Here is a 22609-nt window from a genome sequence, read left to right on the forward strand (position 1 = left end):
CTTACTGAGATTTTATTCAATATTAATGTTTTTTCCGTTTCAGTTTACTGGGTTGAAATCATGAGTATGGTCACGGGCAAGGTTTTGGGACCCCTCACTTTATCAGCGCGTTAAATTTATAAATTTAAAAAGTTTTTAACTTTTTAATTTTTTTTATTTTGATTTTGTTATCAGGTTGTGAAACATTTATCATTACCTAAGCACAATAACGGAAATGCCATACTTATGCTGTCTCTTATACACATCTAATAAAATCAATTTAAAAAAAAATTAGAAAATCAAATTTAAAAACTAAGAGAAAAATAAACCAAAAGTATTAACCAAAAAATAAAATTAAAAAGCAATTACCAAATACATTTAAAAAACTTTATTATCATAAAATTATATAAAGGATACACTAAAAGTACATGATGGTGACGTGTAAATAGCAAAGCCAATAAAAAATTAGAAAAAAATTTAAGAGCTGTCATAATTAAAGCTTACAATTTAAGTACGCTAGCACATAAAAGTAAAAAATTTAAGATATAACAGATCAGGCTAGTATACACTGAAAAATAAGTCGCAAATTTTTTTTAAATAATATAATTTTTGCTAACAAGTGCACAGTTGCCAGAGTGAATTACAAACAAATACAAAATAAAAGGTTGTACAAAAGGAAATACAACGAATAAAAATATAAAAAATATACACATTAAACTAATGTACACACATATAAAGCATACATAAGTATAATTTAAAAAAATGGAAACACTAAAGAAAGTAAGAACACAAGATGGTATCATCAAGGGCATTCATCACAAACGTTTTGACTGGAAGCGACCAATTTGCGATACACCAATTCACTAGGTGGCCCAACACTCAATGTTTCGTTACCTCGTTTGCGTCGACGGGCTATAATGAAGGCCAGCATAAATGTTAGCGAAGCGAAAAGTAACATTAGAGATGCCACCAGTATGGCAGTGCCACCAGGATGATGTGATTTTGTTGTTAGCTGTGTTGAGATCTGTTCCATTTCAGGTGCGTTCGCACCTAGCGCTGGTTTGTCCGTGTTACTGACGTTAGATTTGAACAAAACTTCGTCCACATGATGTTCCGGGCCGGAGCGACTCAATGTGTTGCTCTTGCTAAGCGTAGTTGTTTTTGCAGCAGACAAAGGCATCGATTTCGCTAGGGTTTTATGTAGAAATTTATGTACACGCATCGGATTCAATTCGGCGACATAAATCTCATTGCCATCCTTGGTGACGGCCACGTCATGTGGATTTGAAAACTGCATATCATTAGGTCCGAACTTTGAGATCACCTGTTTGGTGCGCATATTGATCACATAGCCGCGTACTTCGTTGTAAGGTAGCGATCTGATGCCTAATTCACCGATTGGTCCATTAACAACAACAAGTTGACCGCCTGTACGTATTTTTTTATTATAAATTATTAATTATTTTGTAAAAATTTGACACACAAAAAATATATTTTTTAAATTGTTATGTTAATTTACCTTCCACTGGCGTATAATCCATGCTAAATAAGCGATCGCCTATAATTTGACTATGATATTGTGAATGGAATGTACCGTTGGTCCAATAGAAACACTGCACACGACCATTTTCACGATCAGCTGCGCAGATTAGCTGCTGTTCAGGCACAAGCGTGAGTGCGTGCGGAATGGCGAAGTAGTTCTTTGGCGCCACTTCGAAGGACATGCCTACATAAAGAATTTTTTAAGTTACTATGTAGTGTATATGAAATGTTTTAGTTACTCACCGGAGAATGAGTTTTGTCCCCATGAAAGGATTTTATTGCCAGCTTTGTCATATTTCAAAATACGTGCATTGCAGTAACCATCTGCGACGAAGAAATCACCATTCTCGAGTACGGCAACTGAAGTGGGTTTGCAAAATTTCGAATCACCTACGCCGGGTGTAAAAGCCGTACCCAAAGTCAGCAGGGGTTTATCATTAGAACCGCGTGGACCGAATTTGAAAACTTGATGCAGCGCCACATCGGTTACCCAAGCATTATCCTCATGATCGATGGTCAAACCATGTGGCATATAGAATCTAAAATTAATAATATTTAATATATAACATTTAATTTGTAGTATATATATTACAACTTACAAGTCCTTCCCCCAACCATATACGACATGACCACTTTTACGTTCTAATGCCAATACGGTATTAGCGCGTATGGGTCCTTTTTTACGTTGTTGAAAGACATTGCGGTTGTTGAACGTATTGCCATCCCAAATACGATCTACACGATGAAATATAACCACATTTGCTTCCTTGTCAAAACTTACCGCACTCACTGCACCCAATTTCAGCTCATCAGCTGGCCAAGCACTTTGATACACATAAGCTACAAGCAAGTTAAAGTACAATGTATATATATGGCATACTAAAGTTACTCACTTGTATTTAATTTCTCGATTTCTTCTTTCACATCGATTTTCTCAGCTTTTAATTTAGGTGGCTGTGGCCAACTTATATCAGCTGAGCCGCCTTGCATAATCTGTTGAATGCGCTTATTTTTGCTTAAACTTTTGTCATCTGAGGACAAATAGCGTTGTATTGAGAGATTCTGAAAAGTTAGTATACACATTTAATGAGTTTGTAATGAGATATATAAACATACAAAGTTGTTTATTATTTTTACGATTTCTTATCAGCTAGCAAAACTAGAGTAAAACTAAAAAATGTTAAATTCAATAGCAAAGAAACTATACCGTTCACATATAATGATGTTTTCATACAATAACTTCATTTTGATCGATCAGTTTATATGACAGCTACTATATTCTTGGAAAGAAACGAACATGATGAAAAATTCAGGTCAATATCTCAACAACTGAGGGACTAAATCGCATATAGACAGACAAAGCGACATGGCAAGTCCAACTCAGCTCGTCACGCTGATGATTTATATACATATTTTATATAATCGACTAAGTTTTCTTTTGTATGTGGAAACTTAATATACCCTAAACATTCAAATCTGCAGTTTTTCCCCGGTGCTAAGTGCTGACGTTACTGTCGTTGTAACTTTACTACTTAGATTCGGTTCTGCCACAATAGCGCAACAGCATAATTTCCCACCCTGACAAAAATAAATATATGCACACCACACATATAGAAGCTTTTCACACATACAACAAAAACTAGCATATGCCAACAAAGTATAAAAATTTCCACTCTACATTTTATTATTATAAATATAACTTATTAGGAAGTTTCAATGCTTACCTCATCAGTGGCAGAGTCGGCTATGCAAAGCGCCAAAAATACCAGTGAAATGCTGCAGGTAGAACGAACAAAATTTGAAGTGATCATTTTGGCTACTTGTCTTTGTCCCTGAATGATTCGTTTTTCGATCGGTTGCACTCCCTTTGAGTATGTCGTAATTTATAAGTAGCGAGATTCGCAGGAAAAAAGACTAATTGTATTTGTTAAATAATAAGACTGAGTTTCTTTTTACATTATTAGTTTCAAATGGAATAAATAAATGCACAAAGCTGACAAAAATTACTGTATACGTCTGTAAACAGATGTCATTGAGCTGGAGCTACTAGAATTGTATCGAAGTAACGATATCAAACCGATATTTAGTAAAAAATTTATTACGAGGTCTGCTGTAATATATTTTTATGGTGAATTTTCACATCTCTAAGTTGGAGATGCCACTTCACGCCGTTAGTATAATAAAAAACACTTAGCGCTGCCATCACGAACACATATGAAACGCATGTTACTCTATCGGTAGTTTTAAACCTATCGATTGCTGTTTCTTTGCTAACCAACTATCGGTTAATGAACTATTAAATTAACCAAAAGTGCTACCAGGAATTTCTATCAAAGTTTATATGAACAAAATGATCATTCTAACCGAAACAGGTTTAAATTTTATGAGGTCAATGTCACTTTTGTTTACATTTAAACAAGTCCACAATTGTTGTTTAAAATTAGCGTCATCGACTCTTTTGTTTATATTTTATTGGCTCAATGGGCGCTTTGTTTACATTTTTGAGGTTAATAAGTCGTTTGTTTTCATTTGTTCAGGTCTATCACCTTTACAAGATCGCTACAGCAATCTTTATTGAAAACTTCATTTGATGAGATATCTTCACAAAATTTGACATGGGTTATTGCTTAAGGAAATAATGCAATCTTCAAATAAATGATTTTGATTCAAATAACATCACTTCGCGACGTAAGAGTCACCTAAGCACTTGCTAGAAATAGAGCCTGGTATACTTATATAGACACAGCTGGTCGCCAGCTACCGTTGAAGTCATCTTGTGACTTTCAATTCACATCACTGGTCGGCGTGAGCGTCACACGAGCACTGGCCAGACACGGTACCTTCTTTTCTTATATAGAATCCGCTGGTCGAAAGATACCGTTGAAGTCACCCTGTGACTTACAATTCACATCACTGGTCGGCGTGAGTGTCGCACAAGCAATGGCCATGCACGTTGCCTCCTTTTCTTACAGCGCCAGCGGGTCGCCAGCTATTGCTCACTTCTTTATAAAAAAAGCCGAAATATGTACTTACTCTTTTTAGTTTACTCAATTTTGTTTCATTACTTTCCTTGTATAAATAAAATGTAGTATTATTTGTATTTTTAAATTTTTATTCGTAATATTTTTAGTTTTTGTTTTTTACTTACAAGAGTTTTACATGCACTGGATCTCGATACATTTAATTCTTAGTTTTTGGTTATATGCTATAAATATTTGTTTTTTATGTCCAAAAAAAAAAAAAAGGTTTATAAGCCAATAGTTACGGATATTAAGTAAAAATATGTTTAGAAATAAAAATTTTTTATATATTTTTTTGAAACTTCTTCAAGGTGCACAATAAGAGTTTGGTAATGGAGAGCAATAAATTATCTTACAAAACATTGGCAAAGGAAAAAATATGTATTGAAAATAATAATAATAAAAAGTTTAAACATTATTTTTGCATGACTTTGTCGACAGTGTACAAACATAAGAAAATTATTTTACAATATTTACCACGTGTCTGGTATGTATGTATATATTAACTTGGTTTACTTACACTTTGCTATGACTAATATGTTATTAGTGAGTTTGTACAACAATTTAAGGCAATTTATATGAATGTATTATCTTTAATTCTATATGCATGCATATGAGCTAAGGTATTTCTGTATGTGCTTATGTCACTATGCACTATATGTATGTAAATTTTTTATTACTTACACTAATGAGTTTTATTTCATTTTTTTGAATTTTAATATAATTTGTTTGTTGTTATAATAATATATTTTTTATTATAATAAATCATTCAACACAGGCGTTACTTTTATGCATATGTTTGTATGTATGTATATGTTTGTTGACTGAAGTTTGACTACATATTTTGATATAAGTAAAATAAATGTAGTTAATATTGGGTAGTCGAAAAAGTCTTTTCGTATTTCTAATCAAACTTCAACTTTTTTGGTGATTGGTAGCACTCGAGATGTACGTCTGCAACGACATATATTGGCAAAATACGAAAAGACTTTTTCGACTACCGAATATATGTATAATATAATAACTGTTTACAAAAAGCGGTTCTAATAATTCTGCGCATATTTTTATATGTATTTATGTTGTTAATGGTAATGATAATAATGCACAGGTGATGATTATCAACAGTAAATGATAGGCATGTATGCATGTATATACATATGTATATAAAAATGGATTAACATAAAATTTATATTTAACGCGAGTTTTTACATAAGTATAACGCTTAATTCAACATATAATGTCATTGCACTACAAAATATTGCAAATATAGTAAAAAGTTCATATATGTTTAATTACATATTTATTTATTTTAATGTAGCATGTTCGCCACATGTGCAGCACATTTTTAATATCTCACTTTATTTTACTTAAACAATAATTTTTTATTGTGTTTTGTAAGTTGCTTATGTATGTATATTTTCACTTTTTTCGTTTTATTTTGTTTTTATATTTACATAATTAGTACTACAAAATGTAAATGTTTTTGTTTCAGTTATTTTCTAGACATTAGGTACTTTCAGTTAATGATTAGATTTATTTTTCACAATTCTTCAAACAATTTTTTTTTTACCAACAGTATGCAAGCAACTGTCTGTTTTTTGGTTTGGAAAATATTTACTCAAGCTGTTGCGGTTGTCGTTTTTTATTTTGATAGAAACAAGTGTATCTATATTTCTAAATAAAAAAAAAATATTTATAATTTTTAATAAAAAAAAAACAATTATTTATACTTTTAAATTAAAAAATATGAACACTTTTTATTAAACAGAAAATTGGATATTATCATCAAAAACTAATCGTTTATAAATAAAATATTCGAATTTATAAGTTCCACACCGCATTTCAACACCCTCACTTAGGAGAAAGAATCATTTTGAATAGATTTTTTCCTTAAAAAACGGCGTACCGTGTGTACCAAATACATTTTTAATTTTCTAAATTTATGGGTAAAGCCAAATTTAAAATTTCTTCAATGAAAATATGCCCCATGCGATTCTGCGAATTTCTAAATTTATATATATTTTCTCTACCAGTAGTTTAGGAGTTATTTTGCCACCAAATTGAATGCAATTTTTCTGCAGCGGCACCCGATGCACCAAAAATTTGCAGCATACACAAAGGTGCGAAATGAGGAACACGGAACATGGAACCAAACCGGAAGTACATAATAACCCGGAAACGGATGTAATCACAACCGAAAATGACCGGTCTTATATTTATGCCGGAAATGGGAAACGGAAGTGTTGAATTTTACTTCCGGTTAAATTCCGTATTTCCGGTTCGAGGACTCCCGTTTCCGGTTCATAACTTGGGTACCGTTATTCCATTTCCATCCAAAAACCCCCGTTTCCGGTTTACAAATTCCGATCGTGTTTTATGCCGGAAGTTGGTTAACGCTATTCCACTTCCTGTCAATAACTTCCGTTTCCGGTTTACAACTTCCGGTTGGTTTTCATACCGGAAGTTAAGTACCGTTATTTCATTTACGGTCGTGTTGCTTTTCCTGTTTCTGGGCATTGCATATGTCCGTATCCGTGTATGCATTGTACATATATGCCCGCATCCGTGTTCCCAATTTCGCCCCTTTGTGTATGCTGCAAATTTCTGGTGCATCGGGCGCCGCTGCAGAAAAAATTGCTTTCAATTTGGTGGCAAAATCTCAGATTTCTACCAGGTGCCCAGGAACATGTAGCAAGCAGCTACCGAATACAAAAATGCTTATAACTTCTAAACTACTGGTCGTAGAGAAAATATAAAAATTCAAATGTGGATTCACCCATAAATTTAGAAAAATAAAAATGTGTACCAAATCGCCCATTTATAAAGATATTAGGCATTAAATGCCTCAGCATTTTGATTATAAAAGTTAGTTAAACTAAAAATAAAATTTGTAATATTAAAAAATTCTTAACCATGCATATTTATACTTTATTTTGGTATGTGGATTTATTTTTTATTACATACAAATAATTATTGTTTATGAAACATTTGAAATAAAAATACATACATACGTACAGCTATCATACCTGTAAAACCACAATAACAACAATTTGAGTAAATGCTGCAACTTTAAATGGTTTCAGTTCCATAAACCAATAACAATCGCTATTAACAATTTTAAAATTTCAGAAAATATTCAAATATTAAAGAATTCATAACCTCACATTATTTAGTTTGAATCTTCTCCTTCTTTACTATTATAGCCGCAAAAGAAGAAAGTTTAAATATCAACAATTATTTCCACTTCTTAGCATAATTTAATTGAAATAGAAAAATATTCATTGCGCTCATGATGTGATGTTTTAACATTATAAATTAAATTTTCAGTCAGTCAAAAATATTAAAAAAATTAATTCTTTAAACAAAAATGAAATCAACAATAATTTTATTCACATAAATAATAAATATACATAATAGAAGGTTTCAAACTGAATTTCGAATACATTGTCTACTGTCAAAGTCCTTTAGGACTCCAAAAATACTATCTGCTTAAATTTGATAAACATTCATGTAATTAATAGTTAAATAATATTTATAAAACTATTCATATCAATGCCTAAGAACTGAGAACTTGTTAAGTCATTGTTGACGCTCTCAGTTCTTAGTTGTTAAGTGGGTATTCTTGTCTAGAATTAAAAAAAAATATATTTCTTTATTTTTAAATTTGAACGACATAAGACTTTGCGAAACACATATTTTCATAGAACTGCCAAAACGATACCTACGATTTCTCAGGATCTACTGCAGCGATTTAACTGAAATTTTTGGAGAGTCTTCTTAATGGACTTGTCTATGTCTGGAAATGTCCATATCCACAAATTTAAATTTTTACTATTGAAAAATTTGAAAATTTTTTGATAATTCGAATTTTCTACACAAATACACAAATTGTTTTTTTTTTTTCAAGCATTCGCCATTTCGTAAACAATTCCAATTTTTTTTATAATTTCAGATACTCTTACTGAGATTTTATTCAATATTAATGTTTTTTCCGTTTCAGTTTACTGGGTTGAAATCATGAGTATGGTCACGGGCAAGGTTTTGGGACCCCTCACTTTATCAGCGCGTTAAATTTATAAATTTAAAAAGTTTTTAACTTTTTAATTTTTTTTATTTTGATTTTGTTATCAGGTTGTGAAACATTTATCATTACCTAAGCACAATAACGGAAATGCCATACTTATGCTGTCTCTTATACACATCTAATAAAATCAATTTAAAAAAAAATTAGAAAATCAAATTTAAAAACTAAGAGAAAAATAAACCAAAAGTATTAACCAAAAAATAAAATTAAAAAGCAATTACCAAATACATTTAAAAAACTTTATTATCATAAAATTATATAAAGGATACACTAAAAGTACATGATGGTGACGTGTAAATAGCAAAGCCAATAAAAAATTAGAAAAAAATTTAAGAGCTGTCATAATTAAAGCTTACAATTTAAGTACGCTAGCACATAAAAGTAAAAAATTTAAGATATAACAGATCAGGCTAGTATACACTGAAAAATAAGTCGCAAATTTTTTTTAAATAATATAATTTTTGCTAACAAGTGCACAGTTGCCAGAGTGAATTACAAACAAATACAAAATAAAAGGTTGTACAAAAGGAAATACAACGAATAAAAATATAAAAAATATACACATTAAACTAATGTACACACATATAAAGCATACATAAGTATAATTTAAAAAAATGGAAACACTAAAGAAAGTAAGAACACAAGATGGTATCATCAAGGGCATTCATCACAAACGTTTTGACTGGAAGCGACCAATTTGCGATACACCAATTCACTAGGTGGCCCAACACTCAATGTTTCGTTACCTCGTTTGCGTCGACGGGCTATAATGAAGGCCAGCATAAATGTTAGCGAAGCGAAAAGTAACATTAGAGATGCCACCAGTATGGCAGTGCCACCAGGATGATGTGATTTTGTTGTTAGCTGTGTTGAGATCTGTTCCATTTCAGGTGCGTTCGCACCTAGCGCTGGTTTGTCCGTGTTACTGACGTTAGATTTGAACAAAACTTCGTCCACATGATGTTCCGGGCCGGAGCGACTCAATGTGTTGCTCTTGCTAAGCGTAGTTGTTTTTGCAGCAGACAAAGGCATCGATTTCGCTAGGGTTTTATGTAGAAATTTATGTACACGCATCGGATTCAATTCGGCGACATAAATCTCATTGCCATCCTTGGTGACGGCCACGTCATGTGGATTTGAAAACTGCATATCATTAGGTCCGAACTTTGAGATCACCTGTTTGGTGCGCATATTGATCACATAGCCGCGTACTTCGTTGTAAGGTAGCGATCTGATGCCTAATTCACCGATTGGTCCATTAACAACAACAAGTTGACCGCCTGTACGTATTTTTTTATTATAAATTATTAATTATTTTGTAAAAATTTGACACACAAAAAATATATTTTTTAAATTGTTATGTTAATTTACCTTCCACTGGCGTATAATCCATGCTAAATAAGCGATCGCCTATAATTTGACTATGATATTGTGAATGGAATGTACCGTTGGTCCAATAGAAACACTGCACACGACCATTTTCACGATCAGCTGCGCAGATTAGCTGCTGTTCAGGCACAAGCGTGAGTGCGTGCGGAATGGCGAAGTAGTTCTTTGGCGCCACTTCGAAGGACATGCCTACATAAAGAATTTTTTAAGTTACTATGTAGTGTATATGAAATGTTTTAGTTACTCACCGGAGAATGAGTTTTGTCCCCATGAAAGGATTTTATTGCCAGCTTTGTCATATTTCAAAATACGTGCATTGCAGTAACCATCTGCGACGAAGAAATCACCATTCTCGAGTACGGCAACTGAAGTGGGTTTGCAAAATTTCGAATCACCTACGCCGGGTGTAAAAGCCGTACCCAAAGTCAGCAGGGGTTTATCATTAGAACCGCGTGGACCGAATTTGAAAACTTGATGCAGCGCCACATCGGTTACCCAAGCATTATCCTCATGATCGATGGTCAAACCATGTGGCATATAGAATCTAAAATTAATAATATTTAATATATAACATTTAATTTGTAGTATATATATTACAACTTACAAGTCCTTCCCCCAACCATATACGACATGACCACTTTTACGTTCTAATGCCAATACGGTATTAGCGCGTATGGGTCCTTTTTTACGTTGTTGAAAGACATTGCGGTTGTTGAACGTATTGCCATCCCAAATACGATCTACACGATGAAATATAACCACATTTGCTTCCTTGTCAAAACTTACCGCACTCACTGCACCCAATTTCAGCTCATCAGCTGGCCAAGCACTTTGATACACATAAGCTACAAGCAAGTTAAAGTACAATGTATATATATGGCATACTAAAGTTACTCACTTGTATTTAATTTCTCGATTTCTTCTTTCACATCGATTTTCTCAGCTTTTAATTTAGGTGGCTGTGGCCAACTTATATCAGCTGAGCCGCCTTGCATAATCTGTTGAATGCGCTTATTTTTGCTTAAACTTTTGTCATCTGAGGACAAATAGCGTTGTATTGAGAGATTCTGAAAAGTTAGTATACACATTTAATGAGTTTGTAATGAGATATATAAACATACAAAGTTGTTTATTATTTTTACGATTTCTTATCAGCTAGCAAAACTAGAGTAAAACTAAAAAATGTTAAATTCAATAGCAAAGAAACTATACCGTTCACATATAATGATGTTTTCATACAATAACTTCATTTTGATCGATCAGTTTATATGACAGCTACTATATTCTTGGAAAGAAACGAACATGATGAAAAATTCAGGTCAATATCTCAACAACTGAGGGACTAAATCGCATATAGACAGACAAAGCGACATGGCAAGTCCAACTCAGCTCGTCACGCTGATGATTTATATACATATTTTATATAATCGACTAAGTTTTCTTTTGTATGTGGAAACTTAATATACCCTAAACATTCAAATCTGCAGTTTTTCCCCGGTGCTAAGTGCTGACGTTACTGTCGTTGTAACTTTACTACTTAGATTCGGTTCTGCCACAATAGCGCAACAGCATAATTTCCCACCCTGACAAAAATAAATATATGCACACCACACATATAGAAGCTTTTCACACATACAACAAAAACTAGCATATGCCAACAAAGTATAAAAATTTCCACTCTACATTTTATTATTATAAATATAACTTATTAGGAAGTTTCAATGCTTACCTCATCAGTGGCAGAGTCGGCTATGCAAAGCGCCAAAAATACCAGTGAAATGCTGCAGGTAGAACGAACAAAATTTGAAGTGATCATTTTGGCTACTTGTCTTTGTCCCTGAATGATTCGTTTTTCGATCGGTTGCACTCCCTTTGAGTATGTCGTAATTTATAAGTAGCGAGATTCGCAGGAAAAAAGACTAATTGTATTTGTTAAATAATAAGACTGAGTTTCTTTTTACATTATTAGTTTCAAATGGAATAAATAAATGCACAAAGCTGACAAAAATTACTGTATACGTCTGTAAACAGATGTCATTGAGCTGGAGCTACTAGAATTGTATCGAAGTAACGATATCAAACCGATATTTAGTAAAAAATTTATTACGAGGTCTGCTGTAATATATTTTTATGGTGAATTTTCACATCTCTAAGTTGGAGATGCCACTTCACGCCGTTAGTATAATAAAAAACACTTAGCGCTGCCATCACGAACACATATGAAACGCATGTTACTCTATCGGTAGTTTTAAACCTATCGATTGCTGTTTCTTTGCTAACCAACTATCGGTTAATGAACTATTAAATTAACCAAAAGTGCTACCAGGAATTTCTATCAAAGTTTATATGAACAAAATGATCATTCTAACCGAAACAGGTTTAAATTTTATGAGGTCAATGTCACTTTTGTTTACATTTAAACAAGTCCACAATTGTTGTTTAAAATTAGCGTCATCGACTCTTTTGTTTATATTTTATTGGCTCAATGGGCGCTTTGTTTACATTTTTGAGGTTAATAAGTCGTTTGTTTTCATTTGTTCAGGTCTATCACCTTTACAAGATCGCTACAGCAATCTTTATTGAAAACTTCATTTGATGAGATATCTTCACAAAATTTGACATGGGTTATTGCTTAAGGAAATAATGCAATCTTCAAATAAATGATTTTGATTCAAATAACATCACTTCGCGACGTAAGAGTCACCTAAGCACTTGCTAGAAATAGAGCCTGGTATACTTATATAGACACAGCTGGTCGCCAGCTACCGTTGAAGTCATCTTGTGACTTTCAATTCACATCACTGGTCGGCGTGAGCGTCACACGAGCACTGGCCAGACACGGTACCTTCTTTTCTTATATAGAATCCGCTGGTCGAAAGATACCGTTGAAGTCACCCTGTGACTTACAATTCACATCACTGGTCGGCGTGAGTGTCGCACAAGCAATGGCCATGCACGTTGCCTCCTTTTCTTACAGCGCCAGCGGGTCGCCAGCTATTGCTCACTTCTTTATAAAAAAAGCCGAAATATGTACTTACTCTTTTTAGTTTACTCAATTTTGTTTCATTACTTTCCTTGTATAAATAAAATGTAGTATTATTTGTATTTTTAAATTTTTATTCGTAATATTTTTAGTTTTTGTTTTTTACTTACAAGAGTTTTACATGCACTGGATCTCGATACATTTAATTCTTAGTTTTTGGTTATATGCTATAAATATTTGTTTTTTATGTCCAAAAAAAAAAAAAAGGTTTATAAGCCAATAGTTACGGATATTAAGTAAAAATATGTTTAGAAATAAAAATTTTTTATATATTTTTTTGAAACTTCTTCAAGGTGCACAATAAGAGTTTGGTAATGGAGAGCAATAAATTATCTTACAAAACATTGGCAAAGGAAAAAATATGTATTGAAAATAATAATAATAAAAAGTTTAAACATTATTTTTGCATGACTTTGTCGACAGTGTACAAACATAAGAAAATTATTTTACAATATTTACCACGTGTCTGGTATGTATGTATATATTAACTTGGTTTACTTACACTTTGCTATGACTAATATGTTATTAGTGAGTTTGTACAACAATTTAAGGCAATTTATATGAATGTATTATCTTTAATTCTATATGCATGCATATGAGCTAAGGTATTTCTGTATGTGCTTATGTCACTATGCACTATATGTATGTAAATTTTTTATTACTTACACTAATGAGTTTTATTTCATTTTTTTGAATTTTAATATAATTTGTTTGTTGTTATAATAATATATTTTTTATTATAATAAATCATTCAACACAGGCGTTACTTTTATGCATATGTTTGTATGTATGTATATGTTTGTTGACTGAAGTTTGACTACATATTTTGATATAAGTAAAATAAATGTAGTTAATATTGGGTAGTCGAAAAAGTCTTTTCGTATTTCTAATCAAACTTCAACTTTTTTGGTGATTGGTAGCACTCGAGATGTACGTCTGCAACGACATATATTGGCAAAATACGAAAAGACTTTTTCGACTACCGAATATATGTATAATATAATAACTGTTTACAAAAAGCGGTTCTAATAATTCTGCGCATATTTTTATATGTATTTATGTTGTTAATGGTAATGATAATAATGCACAGGTGATGATTATCAACAGTAAATGATAGGCATGTATGCATGTATATACATATGTATATAAAAATGGATTAACATAAAATTTATATTTAACGCGAGTTTTTACATAAGTATAACGCTTAATTCAACATATAATGTCATTGCACTACAAAATATTGCAAATATAGTAAAAAGTTCATATATGTTTAATTACATATTTATTTATTTTAATGTAGCATGTTCGCCACATGTGCAGCACATTTTTAATATCTCACTTTATTTTACTTAAACAATAATTTTTTATTGTGTTTTGTAAGTTGCTTATGTATGTATATTTTCACTTTTTTCGTTTTATTTTGTTTTTATATTTACATAATTAGTACTACAAAATGTAAATGTTTTTGTTTCAGTTATTTTCTAGACATTAGGTACTTTCAGTTAATGATTAGATTTATTTTTCACAATTCTTCAAACAATTTTTTTTTTACCAACAGTATGCAAGCAACTGTCTGTTTTTTGGTTTGGAAAATATTTACTCAAGCTGTTGCGGTTGTCGTTTTTTATTTTGATAGAAACAAGTGTATCTATATTTCTAAATAAAAAAAAAATATTTATAATTTTTAATAAAAAAAAAACAATTATTTATACTTTTAAATTAAAAAATATGAACACTTTTTATTAAACAGAAAATTGGATATTATCATCAAAAACTAATCGTTTATAAATAAAATATTCGAATTTATAAGTTCCACACCGCATTTCAACACCCTCACTTAGGAGAAAGAATCATTTTGAATAGATTTTTTCCTTAAAAAACGGCGTACCGTGTGTACCAAATACATTTTTAATTTTCTAAATTTATGGGTAAAGCCAAATTTAAAATTTCTTCAATGAAAATATGCCCCATGCGATTCTGCGAATTTCTAAATTTATATATATTTTCTCTACCAGTAGTTTAGGAGTTATTTTGCCACCAAATTGAATGCAATTTTTCTGCAGCGGCACCCGATGCACCAAAAATTTGCAGCATACACAAAGGTGCGAAATGAGGAACACGGAACATGGAACCAAACCGGAAGTACATAATAACCCGGAAACGGATGTAATCACAACCGAAAATGACCGGTCTTATATTTATGCCGGAAATGGGAAACGGAAGTGTTGAATTTTACTTCCGGTTAAATTCCGTATTTCCGGTTCGAGGACTCCCGTTTCCGGTTCATAACTTGGGTACCGTTATTCCATTTCCATCCAAAAACCCCCGTTTCCGGTTTACAAATTCCGATCGTGTTTTATGCCGGAAGTTGGTTAACGCTATTCCACTTCCTGTCAATAACTTCCGTTTCCGGTTTACAACTTCCGGTTGGTTTTCATACCGGAAGTTAAGTACCGTTATTTCATTTACGGTCGTGTTGCTTTTCCTGTTTCTGGGCATTGCATATGTCCGTATCCGTGTATGCATTGTACATATATGCCCGCATCCGTGTTCCCAATTTCGCCCCTTTGTGTATGCTGCAAATTTCTGGTGCATCGGGCGCCGCTGCAGAAAAAATTGCTTTCAATTTGGTGGCAAAATCTCAGATTTCTACCAGGTGCCCAGGAACATGTAGCAAGCAGCTACCGAATACAAAAATGCTTATAACTTCTAAACTACTGGTCGTAGAGAAAATATAAAAATTCAAATGTGGATTCACCCATAAATTTAGAAAAATAAAAATGTGTACCAAATCGCCCATTTATAAAGATATTAGGCATTAAATGCCTCAGCATTTTGATTATAAAAGTTAGTTAAACTAAAAATAAAATTTGTAATATTAAAAAATTCTTAACCATGCATATTTATACTTTATTTTGGTATGTGGATTTATTTTTTATTACATACAAATAATTATTGTTTATGAAACATTTGAAATAAAAATACATACATACGTACAGCTATCATACCTGTAAAACCACAATAACAACAATTTGAGTAAATGCTGCAACTTTAAATGGTTTCAGTTCCATAAACCAATAACAATCGCTATTAACAATTTTAAAATTTCAGAAAATATTCAAATATTAAAGAATTCATAACCTCACATTATTTAGTTTGAATCTTCTCCTTCTTTACTATTATAGCCGCAAAAGAAGAAAGTTTAAATATCAACAATTATTTCCACTTCTTAGCATAATTTAATTGAAATAGAAAAATATTCATTGCGCTCATGATGTGATGTTTTAACATTATAAATTAAATTTTCAGTCAGTCAAAAATATTAAAAAAATTAATTCTTTAAACAAAAATGAAATCAACAATAATTTTATTCACATAAATAATAAATATACATAATAGAAGGTTTCAAACTGAATTTCGAATACATTGTCTACTGTCAAAGTCCTTTAGGACTCCAAAAATACTATCTGCTTAAATTTGATAAACATTCATGTAATTAATAGTTAAATAATATTTATAAAACTATTCATATCAATGCCTAAGAACTGAGAACTTGTTAAGTCATTGTTGACGCTCTCAGTTCTTAGTTGTTAAGTGGGTATTCTTGTCTAGAATTAAAAAAAAATATATTTCTTTATTTTTAAATTTGAACGACATAAGACTTTGCGAAACACATATTTTCATAGAACTGCCAAAACGATACCTACGATTTCTCAGGATCTACTGCAGCGATTTAACTGAAATTTTTGGAGAGTCTTCTTAATGGACTTGTCTATGTCTGGAAATGTCCATATCCACAAATTTAAATTTTTACTATTGAAAAATTTGAAAATTTTTTGATAATTCGAATTTTCTACACAAATACACAAATTGTTTTTTTTTTTTCAAGYATTCGCCATTTCGTAAACAATTCCAATTTTTTTTATAATTTCAGATACTCTTACTGAGATTTTATTCAATATTAATGTTTTTTCCGTTTCAGTTTACTGGGTTGAAATCATGAGTATGGTCACGGGCAAGGTTTTGGGACCCCTCACTTTATCAGCGCGTTAAATTTATAAATTTAAAAAGTTTTTAACTTTTTAATTTTTTTTATTTTGATTTTTTTTTTGCTTTTTTTCTGTATTCTTGTGTCAAGTGTAACTTTTTTGAGACTTGCCAATTCTCCAGCTCCCAATTTTTTAAATTTTTAACTTTTTTTTTTTTGACTTTTTTCAGTATTCTTTCAAAGTTTATAAATACTAATGGGAAAATGTTTAGTAAAAAACATTGATTGCCTTCTTTTAGAACACTTCAAAAATCTAAAATTCATGCCTCTAGACTAGAAAACCACCTTAAGAAAAATCCAGAAAAAACTACATATTTTAAAATGTTCTCGCAAATATTCATTAAAACTTTCTAGCTTTTCAGTTTCATAAAATTTTTGATTTCATAATTACCATAATTAATAATAATATATTAATAAAAAAATACATGCATAAAATATAATTTTTAATATAAAATTTATTACATAATAAAATATTGCATATTTTTTGATTTCATTAAAAAAAAAATTCTCATTTACTCCTCCTTTGAATGCATTAATTTCTCTTGATGCTGCTCAAAAGAAACAATAACAAACGCCAAATTGAGCGCCAATTAGTAAAAGTGACGGCACAACACTATAGCGTGTGTGCTAGAGCGAGATAGAGCTAGTTCGAGAGAATGAAACTTTTTGTAGCTGCAGACCCGCTGCACGCTACTCTTAGATTTCGGGGCATCAACTGTTAACTCACCTAAACAGCGGTGAGTTACAGAGATCTCGTGCTAAATAATTTACAAAAACGACACAAATCGACACGAACGCATGTCGCAGTGATACAGTTATGTGCGTTTAACATAAACGTGTTTAACAAATTATTTGAAATTATTTAACAAAGGATGCGTTTAGCCAATATGAACTTAGTTTTGCCAGCCAGTTGGCTTGCAGTAGCACTTACACACACATACATATTTAGTTGCATGCATTTACTTGCAGCTTATAGGCATATGTACATATGTATGTATATGTTTACAAACGTTTACATGTCAATTTTTTTTTTATAAATAACTTTTTTAATATATAAACTTTTGTTATATAAATATTTTTTATATATGTATGTATATGTAAATAATATAAAAAAAAAATTAAATAATGACGTAACAACTAAAATCACCTGCGCCGCACTCAGTAACTGATTTTCTTGCGCAGCTTTAGTTTTGTCTCGCGCTCGCGCTCGACCGCCAACACCGCCGCCGCGGCATAGCGCGCGCCACTGCCGCGCTGCAAATACAAACCATGCGCAGTGTTGGCCGCTGTCGGTGTCGGTATGCCCGATGTGGAAGTCGACGACGCCGACGAAGCAGTGGACGACTCGAGCATAGTGTTGTTGGTCGTCGTTGGCGCCGCCGCTGCGTTGGTTAAGTGATGACGCGTGCGATAGCCGCCAACATGTGACACCGTGCGGTTGCTGCCGCCGGCAATTAGCTCAGCGCCAGCAGCAACACTACCACCGTCGGTGCAACTACTTAGCTGGTTGTTGTTATTGTTATTGTTAGCGTTATTGCTCCCACTGGCGCATGTGTTGCTGCTGTTACTCTGCATTGTCGCATTGCCATTGCTGCCAGCTGTTTTGCGCAGTAGCTTCGTATTGTACTCATCGCATTTGTCCTTTTCGAGGCGCGTGCTGCTCAGCGAACGTTTATTGCGTTTCGTGATGCCCGTTGGGATGCCAGTAGGTGAGGCGCGCGCAGCAGTAGTTGTTGTTGAGTTGGCGCCGGCTGCTGATGTGTTGACCGCATCGTAACTGCCGCCGCCGCGTCCGCTGCCAGCGCCGCAATTTGTGTTGCTACTCAGACGGTTTGTATCTAGAGGCGGTGTGGAACGCAAATTTTCATTTATTTGTACATTAATATGGTTATTATTATTATTATTGTTGTTGTTGTTGTTGCTATTATTATTATTATTAATATAGTTGATATTATGCTTGTTGGCATTACTGCCATGACTATGATGGTGATGATGTCGCTGATAATAAATATGCGATTTTGGCAGCGACGTCGACTGTGTCACTTTATTGTTGTGCGCAAAGGCACTAGCGCCGCGCGCATCGCCGCCTTGTAATGGATTCGAATTTAGATCAAGCGTTGCCGAAATGGAACGCGCGCCACCGGCAACACCACCACCAACACTACAACCAGTATCACCACCACCACCGCCAGCGTCTAATGGCGTGGAAGCCGCTGTAGTTGTTGCGCTCGAAATTGTCGGTATTGCGGACGCGTCGCGGTAGTAACGCGCTGTTACAGTTGTGCAAGGCGGCTCCACAGCCGCACCAACCGCGGCAGCACCCGCGCGATTATAGCGTATACGCGAGCGCCCACGCAATGTCATGTGATGATGTGGCGCGCGTGAGGCACCGCCGCGCGTTGGTGGTATTGTAGCGCATGAGCCTATACCGCTACCGCTACTGCTGGCTGACGTTGTCGTCGGCGCGCCGCTCCCATCGATAAACGCCGCGTTTGCGCGCACCACCGGTATCTTGCTCTCATTCATGCCGGCTGTCGCGACATTCGATGTCGAACTAATCAAAGTGTTGTTGTACGTTTTCGTTTGCTTGTTGAGACTGCTCAACGTGGGCGTGGTGACATCGTGATGATGGTGGTGGTGATGATGATGCGGCAGCGCGCAGCCGCTGCTTGTGGTCGCCGTTGTGTTGTTATCTGCGGCTATATTTCCAATTGCGGTATTGCTATTGTTATTGCTCAGCTGCTGCTGTTGTTGTTGCAGTTGTTGTGTTTCCGCTTTGCGTAAGTGCATAAAACCCATTCTGTATATTATTACAAGATTGTCAGGTTGTAACGTTTTTTGTTTCGGTTAAAGGAGTCGGTATGAATTTGTTTCATCGGTGCGTTTTCAATTAGTAGTGGAACAGGAGTGTTTAAAGCAACCCCAGAAATACCGTAGAATATTTATATTAATATATATGTATGTATATGCGCAGATATTGTAGTGGTTTGGGCAGTGGAAGTTAAAGAGAGAGAAAAAGTAGAAGAATATCTTTGGATTAATTCATATTTCATAGACGGTGGTTTTTTCTACTAGTCTAATCTTGAAACAGTGTTGCATTTTCGTACTTTTAAGCGGCAGAGAGCTTTTGTAATGCGTTATAAATGATTCTAAGCTTAAAAAAAAAAAAATAAAATAAAAAAAAATTAATTTGACGATTGTAGCATATTTTTTAACAATTAAATAGTTAGAAATTTAAAGTATATTTTTTTTACTGAAAACAGAATTTTTTACCAACTAAACCCGATTTTGACTAAATCTGTATTTATGGTAAAAATCGGTAATTAATATCCTCCTAATTCTAAGCATTTTTTTTTAATTTTTTTTCAACCCTTTCTTTCATTTCTTTTGTCTTATATTTTTAAAAATTTAATTTTTACCAACTAAATCCGACTTTTAGTAAGTCCGTGTATTTAATTAATAACAATAAATAATTTGTGCTTAATTGTAGGCAATTTTTATTTATAATTAAGTTTTTAAAGCATTTCTTTTTTTCTTATATTTTATTTTCGAATATTTTTGCTTTTTGAATACTTTACTTTTTAATGTTTTTTTTTTATATATTACTTTAAAAAAATCTTTACCTTAAACATTTAATACTTAAAATTCATTAACTAACTCAAATGTTGAATAATTTTATGAAATTGAAAATATTTTTGATCATATATTATTTAACATTCAAACATTTTTTTTTTATTAAGAAATTAACCTTTAACTAACAAATACCGATTTTCACTGATTGATATGCGCCTAAATGTAGCAACTTTTTCTATCTATATTCAAGTTATTAAGGGAATACATGGGCTTACGGGTTTCAAAATCAAATTTTTTTATTGTCTTTATTAAATTTTAAAAGACCTCTAGAATAATGTCCTAAATTTTCAAGTTTTCTCGATTGGCAAGATTTATCGAGAACTACTCAACCGATCTTTATGAAATTTAATTTTACACAGCTCTTTGTGATACAATTATTTTAGACGTGGACGAAGAATTTTTTCAATTACAACTATTTAAAAAAGGATTTTTTTTTTTATTTTTGTTGAGATTTGTTGATATATGTGTAGTTTTGTAAGCTATTAATTTTCCATTTTTAGTTTTTTTTTTTTACTATTTTTATGACTTAAAAACTTTTTTACGATTTTTTTATATTTATGGCTTCAAAAAAATTTTTATTTTAAAAACTATTTTTGCTGATTTCATTAAGCTTCAAAGTTGTAGACTTCAAATTCAATATTTTATATATTTTTATATTTTTTAATATATTTAATATATTTGAAATATTTTTATTATTTAATTTAAAACAGTTTTTTATTTATTATTCTTTCTATTACTTTAACAATAAAAGCAACACTGTTTCAAATATTTTCATACATAAAAATAAAAAGCCCTCAATAGCAAAAATTCAATGAATCTTTGCCTCATTGCTGAAATGCCAAAGCCGCAGGAAAACGGACGGGAGCTTGGTAGGTGTGAAAGAAGAGCGAAAGAACTAGCAGAATTAGCACAAACTACTTACAAAAAAGAACAATCAAATAAAAATCAATGCACGCAGACGAAATAACCATATATACAAATGTTGAATATAAAAAATCAAAACGTAGCAAATGCTTCAAAGAGGGAAATAAAGGATTTATTTACAAAATAAAGTTAGAGGAAACAGCGATGCCATACAAACTCAAATGCAAACAGACGATTAGAAAAATATTTGCCAAAAGTATGTAATGCCGAAAAAGTGTTTGCATAAACAAAACAAAAACAAATTCATAATTTGGTTGCGGTAAATCGATTTGGTGTTTATTAATAATATATAATTGGTTTTTATTTGATTTTATAAAAGTATTAATTAATTCATGCAAATAACGCTTATGTTATTGTAAAATATTAATTTTATTAATATTTAATCTTAATTAATTTCATTAATTTTAATGCTAATGCTTAGCTGCATACAATATTTAGCTAAAAACTATATATTTTAATTTTTAGAAAATTTTCAAATAGTTTTTGTTTTTTTTTCTAATAAACAAAGAACCTGGCAATAATATAAGGCGTTACGACTGTATGTAATTTAATTACTATAATTAATAATATGTAAATATTTTGAGGAAAAATCGACACTAGCTGTAGTAGTTTAGAGAATAATTTAACTGAAAGCACGCTGCACAAAGGTTTTCGAAATATAAAATTATAGCTTATAAGCGCGATATGGTACATATAATAGGTTGTCGAAAAAGTCTTGCGGTATTTTTATTGAATTTTCAATTGTTCATAAAAAAACAAAAAAACTCATGCCCAGCTCTTGACCGATGCTACGGCTGCTACTATGCCGGTCTCCTTCGACCAATTCAGCGATTTTATCGCAATTTTCGACGACAGGCCTTCCGGAGCGTGGCGCATCTTCGACCACATCTACACCAGAACGAAAACGTTGAAACCATCGTTGTGCGATGGAAATGGAAACTGTGTCG

At 32.4% G+C, this 22609-nt stretch overlaps 3 protein-coding genes across 3 annotated transcripts in view; all 3 read right to left on the reverse strand.

Annotated features, from left to right (window-relative positions):
* Window positions 1–352: 352 nt before the first annotated feature.
* LOC108967410 (peptidyl-alpha-hydroxyglycine alpha-amidating lyase 1-like) lies at window positions 353–3594 on the reverse strand. Its single transcript, XM_018930798.1, has 6 exons — window positions 3246–3594; window positions 2415–2583; window positions 2121–2361; window positions 1765–2060; window positions 1499–1705; window positions 353–1407 (listed from the first exon to the last, which is right to left on the reverse strand). Exons 1-6 carry the CDS (start codon window positions 3330–3332, stop codon window positions 782–784), a joined length of 1626 nt encoding a protein of 541 aa, XP_018786343.1. The 5' UTR covers window positions 3333–3594; the 3' UTR covers window positions 353–781.
* A 5777-nt stretch (window positions 3595–9371) lies between these two features.
* Window positions 9372–12110, reverse strand: LOC108967408 (peptidyl-alpha-hydroxyglycine alpha-amidating lyase 1-like; the record flags this gene model as incomplete). The annotated part of the gene is given in 6 exon segments (XM_018930797.1): window positions 9372–9905; window positions 9997–10203; window positions 10263–10558; window positions 10619–10859; window positions 10913–11081; window positions 11744–12110. Coding segments are annotated over 6 exon segments (1534 nt in total), but the record flags the coding sequence as incomplete, so codon positions are not given.
* A 6108-nt stretch (window positions 12111–18218) lies between these two features.
* The window catches only part of LOC108967406 (mucin-19), a 28277-nt gene continuing 23886 nt past the window's right edge, over window positions 18219–22609 (reverse strand). Inside the window, exon 8 of the mRNA XM_018930793.1 lies at window positions 18219–19905. Coding sequence (XP_018786338.1) covers window positions 18264–19905 — 1642 coding nt within the window. The 3' untranslated portion in view covers window positions 18219–18263. The remainder of the gene's footprint in view (window positions 19906–22609) is intronic.

The sequence above is a fragment of the Bactrocera latifrons genome, unplaced genomic scaffold, assembly GCF_001853355.1.
Source record: "Bactrocera latifrons isolate USDA-ARS-PBARC rearing strain unplaced genomic scaffold, ASM185335v1 scaffold_187, whole genome shotgun sequence".
NCBI lineage: Eukaryota > Metazoa > Arthropoda > Insecta > Diptera > Tephritidae > Bactrocera > Bactrocera latifrons.